Genomic DNA, 17132 nt, shown 5'->3' on the forward strand with positions numbered 1-17132 from the left:
TTCATACAAAAGCTTCATCGTATGCAGAGATATTATATATTTCGAAACTTTAGTTTCTTAGCTTGTTTTAAAGAGAACTCTGAAAAACTAACGGGTTGAGTTGTTTAGTGACTGCAATTATCCGAGTGACTTGGTGGATTTGAAAAACTAACGGGCTGGGTTCGGATTTGTTGGGGCTTCGTTCGAAATATCAGACTACCAGACTCGCAATTCCAAGAATCTTTATTTGTGTATAAATATATTATTTAATTTATTTTTTATATGTATTTTATATTTCAATATATATTTTATACAAACAATTAATTTGATAAGTCCAATTAAATTAGTGTAATATAACAAAAATCAATTATAACTAGTATTATTTTAAATTTTATTATTTAACTTAGTTAGACTTGGTTCATAAAAAGATTTGGATGTGTAATATTACTCTCTTTTTTTGGAGTTAAACCCAGAGTGGTTCCTGAGATTCATAAAATGCACCGATTTAGTCCCTGACTTCTCAATTGCACTAATTACGTTTTCCAGATTGCAAAAAATGCATCAACATGGTCCTTGTCTAATTTTTCGTTTTCATAATTCTTGCCGGCGAGAGTGACATGGCGAATAATTGCCACACTGGAGGATGGAAAACGTCGTCGTATTGGGTTTTGGCGCTAAACCCATAACTAGACACTTCGTCTTCCTCATCTTCTGCGAACTGAAAGCGCCAAACCCTGGCATTCGAGAGTTCTGGCGAGGCTTTTCGGAGTGAAACAAGTTGGAGTTCAGAGGAACCTGGTCATCGTTGGCTCAAGATCGCTGAAGGAAGGAGCAAAGATTCTGCGTGAAATCCCATGTGACAGAGGTAGGCATGCAGTATATTAGATAGTGTTGTTTTGTTTTTCATAGTGGTAATGTATCCATCATTATGGATTTTACTTGGAAATTTGGTGTAGATTGATGAAAAACCATGGATGCTATGTTAGTAGCTAGGGTTTTTTGCACTTGGTGGTGTGGGTAGGGGTTATCGGAATGTTCTGTTTTCAAATTGAAAATATGGTCATTTCTATAATGACATAGTCACTGAAGTAGTTATTAGTAAGCAATTTTGGAATATAATCTGTTGTTGTTTGCTGATTTCATATGTTAGATAAAATGTATTTTTTCGTTACAGATAGAAAAGTTGCTGGATATCATGTTCTATCATGGTGGAACGTTTAAGAAGAATGTTGATGGAAGATTGGTTTATTTTGAACATGGAGTTTCGACGCCTAAACTGATGGAGGAGAAAGAAGCTGTTCTGTGTCTGGATTATGTTCCACAAGAGGAGTCTGGGGTTTAAACAACAAGAATACCCCTGAGAATACCTTAAATGAAATGCCAGATGACAAATCAATGTGAGATTCAATAATTTCTTTAGAATTTTCAGTTTCAAAATTCACTCACAATTTTATCCTTGCACTAAATATGGGTCAAATTTACCATATGAACAAAAGTAATGTTCAAACATTTTTTGATTAGGGTACCTGAAATTGCAATTGTGTTATATTCTTGTTGTACTGTTTGGAATTTGTGAAAATGAGTCTCAAAATCGCAATGAAGTGCGTGATAAATCAAGAAATTTTTTTAAACAAAATCTATTTGTTGATCTTCAATCAGGTCAAAGAGTTTCTCTCTGAAAGTGCTTGATTGAATATGAGTGATGAGAATGGAAGTGTAGAGAACGAAGTGTATAAGAAGTTGAAATCTCTAACTCTTGAGCCCATGAATAATACTCATTTGCGAATCGTACTGCTTGCATCTGGTGGACACTTTGCTAGTTGTGTCTTTGATGGTGATGTAGTTATGGCTCACACGACCTTTCACAGGTTAGGAAACAATCGGCTAAAATTTGAAGTAATAGTTTTTGCTTGACATGTTTGGCGGAGAGAATCTATTACAACAGACATGCACAATGCACATGCCATTTTAACTGTTCCCATACGCAATGTTGTACTTGGTTTTTATTTTTCCTGGATGTTGTGAATGAGTTATGCTTGAGTTAACTATCAGAAACCTAATGCTTCTTGCTAACCTGTGATGTTGGAAGCCAATATTTTAAAGCTTGCATTACCTTTCGTTTGTAGCACCCTCATTTATCACTCTTGGAAGACTTGATGCAATCTTAATTCCTTACCAAACACTAATGTTCATTTTGTGTTCTCAACTTCTAATGCATCAGTTATCAAATTGGAGTTTTCCAGATTTAATGCTCAATTATTGATTTATGATGTTGGCTTCTTGAAATTAGAATCTTTTAGAAGGATTTAGATGCATCATCCATTCTATATTTCCTTCTTGAGAACAAGAAAAATGTTTAAAGTTTTCCTTTAGGCATTGCGTTTCTCCAGTGCAAGGCATGGGAATGAATTCTTGTTTGGCTTAATTAGATGGAGGGTATCCGAAGATTTAGAGTTAAATTGAGTCCAAGAGAAAACTATTGGCAAACATTTAAAAAGATTTAGATTTTAATAATTTGATTTTGACATGATTTTCTATAGGCTCTTCACAAGACGTTTCCCACACCCACACCGATTTGGTACTTGCGAGCCTCTGTTCTGACTTGGCCTCCTTGTGGTTGATTGCATAGAACTTCTCTCTCCTTCATCTGCACGTCCAACCATCATCCAACCAGCAAAGCAACGGCTACGAGAATGAGCAGGAAAGAAGAAGAAGCAGATGATGAAGACCGAAGAAGTGGTGCGCTACTTCTGAGTTAGGGTTTAAAAAGGGACCAGGGACCAAATTGGGTCATAAACTTTCATTTGCCACATCATGCAACCGTTAGACACTCCAGCATGGCAATTATTCGCCACGTCACTCCCGCCAGCAAGAAATATGAACGGAAAATTCGAGAGGGACTACGTTGATGCATTTTTTGTAATTTGGAAGACGTAATTAGTGTTTGTTTGGGCGCCATTATTTTGATAAAAAAAGATCTTTTTCTATTGAAAAAAGATCTTTTTTTTTATTTTTTAGTGTGTTTGGCAAATTTCTAGTAGTAAAAGTAAAAGCACTAGAAAAATCAGAAAAACATCTTTTTTGAGAAGCTGTAATTTACATCTTTTTTTAAAAGATCTTTTTTCCTTAAAAAAAAGATGTTTTTCATATAATAAATAAACAAAAAAGTACTTTTATATTGTTATACCCAAACATAATTGATAAATAAAAAGATCTTTTTACATGAGATACCCAAACATAAAATTACTTTTACTTTTCCATAAGATCTTTTAAAAAAAGATAACTCGAAAAAAGATCTTTTCTTAGAAGCTCACCCAAACAAACCCTTAGTGTAATTGGAAAGTCAGGGACTAACTCAGTGCATTTTGTGAATCTGAGGAACCACTTTGAAGTTTAACTCCTTTTTTGTGTACTAACAACATAATTATTCTATTTTCCCCAGATTTGGTTAGTAAATGATCACGATAATACACAGCATTCATTGTGAATATTAGTCGTACTTAATTTCCACATAAAAAAAAAAAAGATTGGATCAATCCTGTACCGTGTTTGGACGTCATTTTTCTAATCTTGCCCAATCCAATATTCTACACACACCAGCACCCTAAAAAATTCCCAACTAAAATGCTTCTTGCTGGGGGAGTGTTCAACTTCCTGTCTTGATGCATATAGTGTGAATGTGTATTGTTTTAGCACGTACGGGCACGAGCAACAACCAGATGTAGGATCTCGATGGCTGATCGTCGATTATGACTATTATAACCACTCTGAAATCATTAAACAACAAAACAATGCTCGACTCCCTTCCTAAATAAGAATGGAAACGAATTCTTGCCGATTGATTGGTAATGACTAATGCCGATAATATTGCACACACTTTCCAATTCATTCTGGATGGTCCTCATGCACAATCACTGCATTCATTGAGTGCTTAGTTTTCTTCATGATCTGATATCACCTGAAAAAATAATTGCATTGGGAAGTCATTAGAAGCTTCATATATATGCAATATATTTGGGTTAAGGATGTTATATAGACAAATGGCTTAAATGTAACTTTTGGTCCATATAGATATACGTTGTTTTTATTTTAGAGTAGTACTACAGGGGCTAATAAGTTAAAAGGTAGTAGATATTATTACCTAATTTTTGAAGTTTCTTCCAATCAAAATATTTTCCTTGCCTTGAGGTAGAAATACATAAGGAAAAAAGCAACAACAGCACCGACAATTATTCCAGCTGTCGTCAGCCAAAATGCAAACTGCATACAAATTCAAAAATTTAGCTATGTTTGTAGGACTTTTTTGTTTCTTTGAGACCAAGTGACAATCATTTGCAAGAAGAATCAAGAAAAACATGCATGAAATATGATTTCGGAAAACAACATACCACATGCTCTTCAAGATATGACTTCAGGTTCATGCCAAATATACCTGAAATCATGAAAAATAATCAGTCTGATGCATTTGATATGTAATCTGCATGTTTATTTGTGATATTTCATTCAACCTCTAAATTGAGCAGCTGAAGATCCTAAATATTAACAGCCCTTGTCCTTGATAGGATAGAACATTAAAACAAAAGAATTTTGCTGTTATCATGGTAGTAAGTTATGAAGGCCAAATGCATGCTCATATGTTTTAGACTAACTTCAGAATTTTAACATAACAAAATTGTTAAACGATTTTATGAACAGTCTGCAACTGGATGTCAAGCTTTAATCAAACTGAAGTTTGCTGGAACTCTTGGTTAATTTTAATGCTTAATGTGAAATCATTTCAATTAACTGGTTTATGTGGTCTTGGGTGTGATTAGGTAAAATAAATGCTGGTTAGCACATGGACGGTTTTGGTAGAACTCACTGTACAAACTATATCAAACCATTGCCAAAAATCTGTACCTGCTACAAGTGCACCAACTGCCACACAGAATGTTCCTACTTGGAGAAGCAGTTCCACTCGGCTAACCTCAAGCCTTCGTGAGCTGTCAAATGCAATCAAATTTGTTGGAACAAATAGTGTCAGTAAAAGCAATGATTGCAAACTGCCTAATCCCCTGTGACAAGAGTGAATTGAGGGCCAAACCTCAAACTGACTGCTATAGAATCTTCCATTTCCCTTGCAGAATCAAGAAGCCTTTCAGCTTGACCATGACATGATTCACATCTGAAAGTACGGTTAGAAATAGAAATCAATATTTTCAATGAAATCAATAGTTATGAAGTAATTTGTTGAAATCATCAACTTTTAGGGAGTTTGAAAGCTTCATGAAACTTGTTTCCTAATGTAGATTCCTTTAAAATATTTGTAGCTAGATTACATAGTTTTATGGATATCCATGAGGTTGTAACATGCAATGGTAACCAACAGCTTAAGATATTGGTTTCAAATTGTTTACATGTAATGCACCAATTAGGATTGAGAATAACCTTTGAAGATAATTTTCAAGAAGCATCTCAATTTCCTCCTCCTCCTCTTCATATAAAAAAAAACAAATAAATAAGAAGAAAGGCAAACGAGAAGTTATGTTATAGGTCAACAATAGAATGTAAGACCTATTTGAAGTCAGCAATAACAAAACTGCATCAAATAGCTTACCTTCGGCAATCTGCTTCTCTAAGGGTACAGAGCATTCGACCAAATTGTCTCCTTTTGTAACCGTGCAGTTTCTTCCCATAATACATATACGGCGTATTTCATGGGGATCTTCCAAAAGGTCGAGCAGCATCTGTCTAAGAGCGCCAGCCCGAGAACCTAACTCAACCTAGCAAATATGCATGAAGGAAATAAGCAACTATAGAGATGAAAAATGATAGCTTATTGGGGAGAAAAACTACAGATTAAATTTTACCAAAGTTTGTTTGCTAATACGAAGTTGCTCCAATATGTCACCCGTTAATCGATTTGGCAAGGCTTCAAGAAGAGCCTGCACCTGGAACAAGAGGGAGAGAAAGAAAGTTGAAAAAATATTATATTTCCAATCAAGGAGGGAATCCCGAGACTTAAAATGGTGGAAACTTATGGGTCTGCTATTAATCCCTACTACAGAAAACCAATATAATCGGAAAAGTATTTCAGTAAGACTTTCTAGCTTGAAGTATGCAATGCTGAACATATCATATAAAGCACCACAAAATGAGCTTTATATCACTTTTCAGATGTAGTGGAATGCATGCATGAAGTCGTTGGAACAGATCACACAAGAACTAATAGATAATGCAAGGAATTTATGCCAGTTCTGGTTCGGAAGTAGATTTTGAAATAACTCCCGTTAATGTATTTTATAAAAACAACCTATGATAATAAAACAGGAGGCAAAAGATAAGAAATATGATAATAATAAAAGCTGTAACCTAACAGACAAAAAGTACAAAATATACTCGAACATTTAAGTTTAGAAATACCAACTTATGATAATAAGAAGACAAGGAACAACAAAGAAACACATAAATGCAAGAACACATACACAAAACTCCAACATGAAAACTCAGTTACTCACTGTGTTCCCATACTCACTCGAGGTTCTAAGTCCATCAGTCTGCGCTCTAAACGCTGTATTCTTGAAAGCAATGCTGCTTCAACAGCCTGAAAGTTCCCCGGGTAGGGATTGGTCCAGATTCTTAAAATTAACATGTTTGAGAAAAATATGAATACAATTTATTAAATATCCCTCTGAAAAGGAAACTAAGAAATCTTCTAAGATTATAGGATATGAAATAGAGGATTTCCATCTATTTTGTAGTGGGTGTAAATTGCTTAGAGTTTAGTGGGAAGGCTCCATGTATGTGATTTGTCTAACAGTTTAGTGGATGGCATTTCACAGCCGCTTGTTTACAGTGCCACCACAAATGGATGCCTCGGTAACATAAAAGAAATCAAAAGAAAACTCTTAGGAGACACAGTCACTGCTGAAGAGCCAAGAAATGGTTAGGTTCTCCTATCTGTATACTTCGTGTTTACAAACATCCACTACAGTACGAAACTTATTTTTACCTTTCCAAAAACTATGGCCATAAAGATCTACTGAGCTATAATTCTGAAATTTCTCCAACTGTTCAGTTTTGGTTTTTCTCCTTATCCTTTTCAGTACTATGTATGTAAGTATGTTAAATGAAAGTAGCAAATTTCAGACAAACCTCGAGTTCAAATGGCATTGATGGCCCTCCGTTACTGTTCTTGGGGTTCAACCTGGGCAACAATGACTCCAGAAAAGCTTGCCCTCCTTTACTGATAAATATCAGCAGAGGCAGAAGTTTGGTTTTAGTGCACTCAAATAACTTTATCCATGAAATGATGACAACGATGCAACCATAATATATTAATTTGGAATTAAGACATTACCGATTATAGTCAAATATAAGTACACAATCTTTCATTGCTATTGCTCGAAGGGAGCCCAGATTTAGAAGTATCGCATACTCACGAACCTAACACAAGACAAAGAACTGAAAATTAATTGATATAAAAGGCAACTTCAATAAGGCTACCATCCTGGATTATTTGATAGAAGCAGACAACGCGGCAAAGCCATGTAAACTTTACAAATTATAACATCATGGAGGACAGAGCACTCCATGACATCTTCATGAAACTTGAATGACTGCATAAACACACACCACGAAGTATTACTAAATAGCGAGGATGCAAACAAAAGAAACTGTACCAGCAAAGAGGGTACCGAATTCGTCAAAAACAAAGACGGATCCACACTTCGAATGTCCCGAGGACGAAGACCTGAACCATCATCAAACAGAACAAAGCGATCACAGCATCAGCGTGCAAATGCATCTTTGCAAAATAAGCAATGGGTGCAATGGTTGATTCAGAACAACTGTTATGCAAACTATAACTACGTTACAGAAAGAAGCTTAACATGAGTAAATGAACTGATATTTATTTTCCGCTAATTTCAGCCTTAGGCGTAAATTTATCCATTTAACTCACCACTTGACTTCAACAATTGTCTCCTATTGATTTTTCTTGTCGATACTGTTCCATCTGATCTCACTTCCACAACCTTCACAAAGCAACAAAACAGCAGAAGAATCACATGAGCAAAATGAAACCAAGAAAAAAATGAAAAAAAAGAGTAAAAAACTGCATAGAAGCTTCAACAAAATTCTAGAAGCTTCCAATAACGCCTGACATAGTAGTTTCAGAAGTTAACAGGGAGCTAATGATAAGAACGAACTTCGTAAACCGGTTCTCGAATTCCAAGCGAAAGAGAGTCGCCAGAGTAGCTAGTCGCGACTCTCGGAGACTCAAGACGGTCAGTTTCCGAAGCAGAGGTTTGGCTCCGGAGCTGACCGTTTCCGTCATCCTCAGAAGCAGCTTCGTCGGAATCAGTGACGACTGTTTCGGCGTCGCTCCATTGCTTCTCCTCTGTGGATCTGGCGAGGCATTTGACGACGTAAGGCGCCAGAACCTTCAGCTTCAGTGCCGGAGCCAAAACATTGCTCCGGTGCAGTAGATTCACGGAAGGAAGACACGGCGCGTCAAAAGCACGCGGGTCGGCGAGATCGGAGAAGGCGGCAAAGTTAGTTGGAGCGAGAAGAGGTTGTTGAGAACGGAACCGCAGTAGGAGCGGCCATCTCAAAGCCATGGTTTAGTTTAAGTGCGGTTATGGTTATAGCTATGGTTATAGTTATGGTGGTCGTGCATGCCGTGCAGGAACAGAGTAGTTGGAGCTTCTGCACTTCAATCGGAGTCTGTAACGATCAAAACGAAACGATGTAATAAATTATCTAGTCAGTTCTTTTCTTTTTATTATTTTAATATATTTCGAATTATATTTTATTCATATTCCAAATTTCCAATGCAAAGATAGCCAGGAAAAATAAGGGGAAAAACTGAAAAAGGACATAATTTATTTGTGGCTGGTATTTGCCGTTGGATTCAGGTGCAAGGTCCTTCTCGAGTTATCATTTTTATTTTTTTTTCTGGAAAAAGAAAATAGCTGGGCCTTTTGGGCCAGAGGCCGGCCCAACAATGAACTTTAGAAGAATCATTGAAGAAGATACAAGCTGGTTTGGATGGTGGTATTGACGATGCTACTGAATTTCTGATTCGATTTGCCGGTAAATATTTGAAATTGGAGGGAACTGCAAGCAAGGGCGAAGCTGATGGCGGTTCCAACAGATCCTGCCATCGAAGAAGAGGAGGAGCACGGTGGTCCGACGCACCATCCTTCTGCTCCGCTGGATGAGGTTATCATCAACGCCTCTGATTGAGTTTTTATTTTTCTTCTCTTTTATTCCTCAATATTACAAAATATCATTCCAGTTACGTTTGAATCCATTCGATGAAATTAATTTTATTTCTTCAACTGTCTTGCACCAGTATACTGTGTTCTTGCTTTAGTTTGAAATGAAAATACAAAGAAGAAGGAGGAGTAGTAGTAGTAATACTGGAAATGAAACTAGGATTGTTGCAATAGCTGGTTAGGGTTCTTCATTTCTTACACGGCGATTGCTTTAAATTACTTTTGATGCAGTCTTTTGACATATCAACAACAGTTGATCCGAGTTATATAATCTCCTTGATAAGGAAGCTGCTGCCGTCGGGTTCTGCTTCTCAGAATGCACCTAAACGAAGTTTGAGTATTAGTAATGAAGAAGAAGGGGCTCCAGTGTCTGCTGCTAATGATAATGATCATGAGCACCTCAATTCATCCAGTTATAAATCTGAGAACATGGATGTTGATGATTCTGGTGAAGTGTTTTGCCAGCAAGGAGAATGTGATGGTACCAGTAATGCAGGTAAAGAGCAGGACTGGGAGGAATATGGTTGCGTTTTGTGGGATCTAGCTGCCAACACAACACATGCAGAACTTATGGTATGTATGCTGTCATCTATTGGTTTAACTCATGACATGTCCAAGTCTGGATTATGTTTATAATACTTTCTGCATTTCAACATTTTTTATGTTGTATGAATTGAGATGATGCAGTTTCTTTTATAATCTTATAGGTGGAGAATCTCATACTTGATGTGCTTTTAGCAAATCTCCTTGTTTGCAAGTCCCCACGTGTTACTGTAAGTGACTGTTAATATATGACATAATTAATGCATTTTTTTACATGGTTTGTGGAAAGTAAGATTATCAGGTAAGAAAGAATTATCTAATACATCTATCTATGGCTAATTTCATGTCACAGGAAATTAGCATAGGAATTATCGGAAACCTGGCCTGTCATGAAATTCCAATGAAGCGCATAGTTTCCACAAATGGATTGATTGAGATAATTGTGGACAAATTGTTTATGGATGATCCTCAATGCCTTTGTGAAATATGCCGGTATGTTGCAGTTTTACACAATTTGGTTTGACTTCAGCTTTGGTTGTCCAACTACTTTATAGTTTTATTTTCTTTTTGCTGATTAAATTTGCGTTATTTCTTTCTATTTCTGTATTGCCTTAGTTTTGTGGTTTTCATGTTATTTTCACTCTATGCTTTTACAGTGTATAACTTGTGTGTGAAAGAAACATGCTCCAAGTATATCAAATGTTTCTTTCCTATTCTTTTTTGATAAAAATACATATGTTTGTTCCGGCTGAACTAATTTTTCCTTGTTATTTTTAAGATAAACTCCGGCACAACAACCATGTGATTAGGTGGGAAATTACACTTTGATTTATTTTCTCGTGATTTGTTGCATACTTTAAATTAGGTATCATACTATAACTTTTATTTGTTCCAAAGCATGAAAAAGAAATCAATTTTTCAGTGAATTCTAATTCTTGATTTTCCAAACACTCAGGTTGTTGGCTGTGAGTCTTCAAAGTGGTGAATCTGTTGCATGGGCTGAGGCATTGCAATCTGAATATACACTGTGCCAAATATTATGGATTGCAGAAAATACGCTGAACCTTCAGCTTACAGAAAAGGTAATAAGCAGTCTGTATTAATACATGGTAATTTTGACTGATTTTTATGTTGTTTATGATTTTTGAGAGCATGTTATTGAGTACCTGCACAAGAAACTTAAAACATTTTGAGAGGAAACTATTTGTTTTATTCCTTTGCTTTTTTTAGCACTCTTTCTGAGTCAGAATGTAAGTTCATCTAATCAATAGCTAAAACTGTTCTACCGTTTGACAGAGCATTGGACTTATATTAGCAATATTAGAAAGTCAGCAGAAAGTTGTGGATGCTCTTCTTCCCCCTATTATGAAGCTTGGTTTGACAAGTATATTGATCAATCTCTTGGCCTTTGAGATGAGCAAACTAATGAATGAAAGAATACCTGAAAGGTACATCTATCCATAGCCCTTCATTCTGCAATGACAAAGCCATATGGTTCCTATTATCTTCTTATACTAACTATAAAAATAGCAGTGATAGGTGCTTAAAGTACTTTCACTTTTATTCTTCTCTCTTACATATTCAACATTATCCATCCAGCTATCTACTGGAAGTGATAGAACATTTTATTATCTTATGTTTCAGGTACACGATTCTTGATTTAATTCTTCGTGCACTCGAAGCACTTTCTGTTATAGATGATCATTCTCAGGAAATATGTTCAAGTAAAGAGCTTTTCCAGTTAATTTGTGATCTGATTAAGTTCCCAGATAAAGTGGAGGTATATTTTTTTGACTCGATTAAAACTTTCAGAACATTGCATTTTGCTCAACATACTTTATAACTGTTGATGGCTATAACCTGGTATTTGGTAGCCTATATATGTATGCATTTTTAATGGTCAGAATATGAATTTGTAGGTGATCCATGCTAGGGTGTGAGATATTGTTGGAGGAGTATGTTGGTCAGGAATAATCTTTTGTCCACAGAACTCATGTAAATACCTAGATTTTTTTTTTAATTTTCCAATACCTCACAAAGTTTTTCAAATAATCTTTTCTTGTTTCTGTTCCTTGTTTCCTTGATTACATCAGTTCATGGGTTTTCAAATATTAGCATGCTTAAAAAAAATTAAATAACACAATCCATGTTACAAATACAAGCATATGAAAGGATTTAATAGTGGTATTGATGATAAATTAACAATTTTGTTCATATATGTCAGTCTAGATCAGTTGAGCAGAGGACTCAATAATGCAACCTACTTTTTTAAACAAACATCAATGTACCAAATTCACGTCAATGAATTTTGAGATATAGTGTCGCGGAAATCAAATTTCCTCTAAAGTGGTAACACCTGATTTTTTAAGTTAACATAGAATATCATCTAAATTGGCTGTAGCTGATGAAAGCAGAAGCCAATGTACTCTTGTCAGTTATAGCTCCTGCTGCTTTAATATGTGCAATCTATAGATTGCCAAGAAATGGAAATGATTTGGCTAACTTGAAATATATGGTGAATTGTTTATATCTTTTGTAGGTTGGGAACTGCTGCGTTACTGCTGCAATTCTTATTGCAAATATTTTGTCTGAAGTTGCTGATCATGCTTCTGAGATATCACAGGGTAAAACAGGTTTCCCTGTCTCATACTCATACATGAACTTCAACAATTTTTTTTTTTTTCTTTCATGATTCTCAGTATTAATTATTAATGGCATTCTACTTTCCAGATTTTGGCCTATTGGCTGGTCTGCTTGACATATTTCCTTTTGCTTCGGATGATTTAGAAGCAAGAAATGCACTATGGAATGTAATTGCTAGAATAATGGTTAGAATTCAGGAAACTGAGATTAGTCCGTCAAGTTTATATCATTACGTTTCAGTTCTTGTGAACAAAACTGATATGATTGAAGACGAGCTTCTTAACCAACAATTGGTCAACTCTAGTCATGAACAGGAAGGCTTGTCTCCTGGCTCAACCGTGGATGCTAGAAACACATCGGTATCCTTCTCTTTTAGCTTGTTGAATTTATTATCTTTGATTAATGCTCCATTTGGATGACAAGAATCGGTTTGTAGGAAGTATCACAACTCTAGCATGTTCCATTTAATTCCATTGTATGTGATCATGATTATATAACTTGGAATCCATACTGTTCCTCCTGCACTAACTGGTTAGTATAAGCTAGTAATAGTTTATATTAAGTGATGACTTATGCAGTTTAAATGTTCGGTTGGAAGGTAAAAGTGAAGGGTAAAACTAGTGAGGGGTAAAATTTCATAGATGAATTTCGTGTATAATTTTAAAGAGTTGATACATGAAATTTACCAAATTTTCTACTCCTTGTACCAAAAAATGTCTTGGTTGAATCCTATGAAGTATGGACACTTCGCTGAGTTACCGTGTTCGTGTGTCGGATACATTTCGGACATGACACTCATCAGCGTTCGTCCGACACGCTTGTCTCAACCGTGTCTTAATAGAAAATAAAAAATTCTTTTCCAGACACATTTGGACACACCTAAATACCATCACGTGTGTTCAGCCTTATTTTTAATATATATTCTTTTTAATATTAATAAAATATTAAAATATTATTACAATTTATCTAATATATATATATATAGTGTTTCTATGTCTTATAAGAATTTCTTATAAGAATTTAAAATTTGTATATCTCCGTGTCCCGTGTCGTGTCTGTACATCATAGGTTGAACCAATACTATGATCATTTAATTTGCAACCAGTGCCCCTTTTTTGTGCATGCATGTTTTGCCTTCATTAAGTTGTTTCTCTTTAACCTTTGCTATAGCTCAAGAAGATGATCAACATTTTGAATCAATGGACTGATGCTAAGGAGACTACTGAGAATAAGTTGGATGCGGATGATATTGTTGATGAAAAAGATGTGAAGAGATTGTTGGATTGTTGTCATAAATTCTACAAGTAGAATATTTTTATTTATTTATTTTTCATTTTACTCTTGTAAATTACTGTTGTCCAGAACCCAGACAGTTTTTGAAGAATATACATTTATCTGTGCTATTATACATGACAACGTGAGCAATCTTGACATTGTCGTCATCTACATTCTTATCTTCTCATAATGTTGTTTGTTGCCCAGTAGCATGATAACCGTATCTAAATCCTTTGAATAAAACAAGAGTTATGCTACCGTGAAGGTGTTTAATATAAAAGTTTTATTGACAACAAAAATGTTTGTAGTTTCCAAAAGCTTTTATAAGTTCTATTCTGGAACCCGTTAATTAAATAATTACTTGAATGATACCTGGCAAATTAAGCCCCACCAATATAGAAACTTGAAGCTTAAACGAATATAATACTTGATTGGTCTTATTAGATGAAAACGTAAGTTCAACTAACCTTCAACATATTAAACCACGTTTTACATGAGCCGAATACGTTCAACAACAGCAACCACTCTTAACTGGAGTTTTAAACGAAAGCCAAAAGTTCTCTTTTAGGATATGAGAGAGATCCCAGCAGCAATCAAATCATCAGCTAAAACCTTGTTTGCAGACTCCGATGGATGAAAACCATCCCAGAATACATACTCGGATGCATTGGCACATGTTCCTATGGAGTCCTTGTTGCACAGTATAGCTGTCTCTACCAACCCTGTTCCACAACAAGCCTTCCTTGCTTCAAAAAAACCTGTCAAATGTACGCAAGATATTCTGAGAATGCATTCAATTGTATGAAAAGTTCACATTATTTGATTATGTGTAAATACCATTTTCGGAAGGTTTAGTGACAAGTTCATAGAGAGGTTGGTAGATATCAAGGATGACCAATTTGAGGCCAGGAAGGTTTCTCAGCAAGCTCTCGGATGTGGAATTTAGCTTCGTGTTGAAGTTAAGAGCATCGGTGTTCAGCCTCGCCACACATACATTGCTATCGGAGCCAAATAGAGTGATGGCGGCCGGCACGCAACCCATTGGAGGGAGTGTTGTCACACCTATCCTCCTTGCTCCAAGTGCATATAAATTCTGCCACAAGTAAGCATGGTTTGAAATTCATAAATAAGAACCAATTAAGTAAACTTGTTTAACATGTTGTAAGGTTGAGATATGAGGAAAACATGCCTGAATGAAATTGGCATAGTGTTGCATGAGAATTTCAGAGAACTGATCAGCAGTGTAAACCTTGTTAAGCAGAGGGTTTATGTAATAATTCTGAATGAAGTCACTGTTGCCAGCACTAACAAGATGTATAGCACCAGATATGGTTGATGAAGCATTTGATTGTCCTGCTACTTCCACCAATATATTCTGACATTCTTTGTAGTGTTCCAATTGCTGGCTCAATGGAATTGCATCCTGCATCCAAAGGGGGGAAAAAATACTAAATTTGAAACCACACACAGACACACACAAACGTAATAGGAGACTTATATGGAGTTTATAGGAGCCTATTTGCTTTCTCAAGTAAACGTTTTTTTTTTTTTTTCATGCTTCACATTAATATTAACAGCACAATAATAAAAAGTTGAGTTTGCAGTTAAAGAAACCTTAATGAAGTAAGAAATTCTTGTTCTGTAGAGAATGATAGAACTTCTTGTAGATAAAGTTGAAAATGATAAGTAGAAGTAAAGTAGAAAACTATAGTTATACAACATAATTATAGAATTACTTATTCTTAAAAACAAGCAAACTTGAAACTACTATTCTTTTTGCATGTTTTGTCTTTTAAAAACATCAATAAGCATCATGAACTTTATAAGTGTTTTTAAAGAAAAATTGGAAAAAAAAAAAAAAGAGACCCTTTATCTTATGTCAAAGTATTTAAAGATACCCATAATTTGGCTGTGAAGTCATAGTAGCCAGAAGCAGCTGAGGCAAAGTTAGCACCATTCAAGAGGTTATTTCCTTTGACCCTTAAGTTGAGGTAAGGGGGTGGATAAGATGTAAATCCAAGGTTTTCAGCTGCAATAATGAAATGGAACACAAAGATCAAATTCCATGTTGAAAAACAAGGTAATACTATATATTTTGATGTGTTAGATATAAATATATACCAGTGAAATCTGAGGCAAGTTTTCCATTGCAAAACCTGCCAGTTGACCTGTGATTCTTGAAGTCTCTTCCATAAGGTGGGAAGTTTGCTTTGACAATGGTGTGTAGTTGGTTGTTGTTTCCAACATCAACCACTGAGTCACCAAATATGAACAATGCTGGAACTAGAGGCTGTGCATTAGAGACATTCAGCACTACTACTACTAGTGCTAGAACAGGCAATAAGAAAGTCAAGTAATATCTTGAATGATGATTCTCCATGCAATCAATTTTCTCTTCAGCAATGAGCTTTTTCTTCTTCTTTTGAGAGAGTGAGAGAGAGGGATTGCAGTGTTGGGAACTGATGTTCTGTTGTGCTTTGAAGCTATAGGCTGCAGTTCCAAGAGTCTTATAAATGCTTCAACTTACTGAAATTTTGAGAGTTGCATTAGTTAAAAAATAAAATAAAAAGGTAAAATGTTTGTTAAACATTTATATTATCTTAATTTTGTGGAGATACCAACTATTTCATTTTATTATTTTTATATTGTGGTGTGGAGCTGAAAATTTAAAATATCACAGTTTAACCATGTATTTGTTAAAAAATGGAAAAGTTCTGCATCCATGTATTTTTTACATGGTTGTTAACCAAGTAATTTCCTCCACACGCGCGTCCCCTACCCCTCACTCGTTTGTCATACACGCGCTACAACCTAAAGCTTTACTCAACGTAAACATCCTCCTCTTTCTTCTTCTTTTTTGCTCACGTTCTTCCTTATTGATCTACATTGCCTTCGTCGTTCTCCTCTAGTCGCGTTCATCTTCTCGTTTTCTTATTTCGATCTAGTTACGTTGCATTTATCTTCTTCCTATTCTTCTTCATTTTCTTTTTCGATCTGCACTTCTGAATCAAAACAATAAATGACTCAATTTCAAATCAGGAGAGCGATTTGGATTACTCTTCTGAAACGAATCAAACTGACAAAGTTTGGATTATTCAATTTTGAATCGAATTGAATGGAATGCAATTGCTAATTTGAATTGAATTAAATGGACGGAGGTGTACTGAATTGAATTGAATTGAATTGATAATATGTAAATTGTAGGTAGAGTTATTTGAATTTGATTTTATATAATGGATTATGTTTCATTCACTCAGTACTATACAATTGTTTCACCATAAGTATTGTGTTCGATTCATTCTGCAAAAAGCTGTTTGAATTTGATTTTATATAATGGATTATGTTTCGTTCACTCAGTACTATACAATTGTATTGTGTTCGGTTCACCATGAGTACTGTATTCGGTTCACCATGAGTATTGTGTTCGGTTCA

General features: G+C 35.3%; 3 protein-coding genes across 3 annotated transcripts; 1 reads left to right on the plus strand and 2 right to left on the minus strand.

Moving 5' to 3' along the window:
- Positions 1–3214: 3214 nt before the first annotated feature.
- Positions 3215–8730, minus strand: LOC107461862 (magnesium transporter MRS2-11, chloroplastic). The gene is made up of 14 exons (XM_016080414.3): positions 8169–8730; positions 7922–7994; positions 7641–7711; positions 7319–7404; positions 7114–7204; positions 6494–6562; positions 5829–5909; positions 5576–5741; positions 5407–5452; positions 5063–5143; positions 4879–4961; positions 4368–4411; positions 4121–4239; positions 3215–3937 (listed from the first exon to the last, which is right to left on the minus strand). Exons 1-13 carry the CDS (start codon positions 8577–8579, stop codon positions 4144–4146), a joined length of 1398 nt encoding a protein of 465 aa, XP_015935900.1. The 5' UTR covers positions 8580–8730; the 3' UTR covers positions 3215–3937; positions 4121–4143.
- Positions 8731–8936: 206 nt separating this feature from the next.
- On the plus strand, positions 8937–13870 carry LOC127741172 (uncharacterized). Its single transcript, XM_052253108.1, has 10 exons — positions 8937–9183; positions 9471–9812; positions 9947–10012; positions 10135–10274; positions 10738–10864; positions 11079–11230; positions 11427–11562; positions 12322–12406; positions 12513–12784; positions 13596–13870. The coding sequence occupies exons 1-10, from the start codon at positions 9100–9102 to the stop codon at positions 13731–13733; spliced, it is 1542 nt and encodes a 513-aa protein (XP_052109068.1). The 5' UTR covers positions 8937–9099; the 3' UTR covers positions 13734–13870.
- A 240-nt stretch (positions 13871–14110) lies between these two features.
- On the minus strand, positions 14111–16189 carry LOC107461866 (GDSL esterase/lipase At5g22810). Its single transcript, XM_016080418.3, has 5 exons — positions 15822–16189; positions 15599–15729; positions 14890–15123; positions 14538–14793; positions 14111–14458 (listed from the first exon to the last, which is right to left on the minus strand). The coding sequence occupies exons 1-5, from the start codon at positions 16078–16080 to the stop codon at positions 14265–14267; spliced, it is 1074 nt and encodes a 357-aa protein (XP_015935904.1). The 5' UTR covers positions 16081–16189; the 3' UTR covers positions 14111–14264.
- Between the last annotated feature and the right edge of the window lie 943 nt (positions 16190–17132).

This window comes from Arachis duranensis, chromosome 8, assembly GCF_000817695.3.
Source record: "Arachis duranensis cultivar V14167 chromosome 8, aradu.V14167.gnm2.J7QH, whole genome shotgun sequence".
Taxonomy (NCBI): Eukaryota; Viridiplantae; Streptophyta; class Magnoliopsida; order Fabales; family Fabaceae; genus Arachis; species Arachis duranensis.

Bases quoted from the DNA above. Each gene is read 5' to 3' on its own strand.
- LOC107461862 (XM_016080414.3), bottom strand. From the start codon at position 8,579: ATGGCTTTGAGATGGCCGCTCCTACTGCGGTTCCGTTCTCAACAACCT. The intron at 7,712-7,921 runs GTGAGTTAAATG...ATGATGGTTCAG, and splicing joins ACAATTGTTGAAGTCAAGTG to GTCTTCGTCCTCGGGACATT. The intron at 4,240-4,367 runs GTATGTTGTTTT...ATTTGTATGCAG, and splicing joins CATATCTTGAAGAGCATGTG to TTTGCATTTTGGCTGACGAC.
- LOC127741172 (XM_052253108.1), top strand. From the start codon at position 9,100: ATGGCGGTTCCAACAGATCCTGCCATCGAAGAAGAGGAGGAGCACGGT. The intron at 9,813-9,946 runs GTATGTATGCTG...ATAATCTTATAG, and splicing joins CAACACATGCAGAACTTATG to GTGGAGAATCTCATACTTGA. The intron at 11,563-12,321 runs GTATATTTTTTT...TATCTTTTGTAG, and splicing joins AGTTCCCAGATAAAGTGGAG to GTTGGGAACTGCTGCGTTAC.
- LOC107461866 (XM_016080418.3), bottom strand. From the start codon at position 16,080: ATGGAGAATCATCATTCAAGATATTACTTGACTTTCTTATTGCCTGTT. The intron at 14,794-14,889 runs GCATGTTTTCCT...TACTTGTGGCAG, and splicing joins ACTATGCCAATTTCATTCAG to AATTTATATGCACTTGGAGC. The intron at 14,459-14,537 runs GTATTTACACAT...TACATTTGACAG, and splicing joins CACTAAACCTTCCGAAAATG to GTTTTTTTGAAGCAAGGAAG.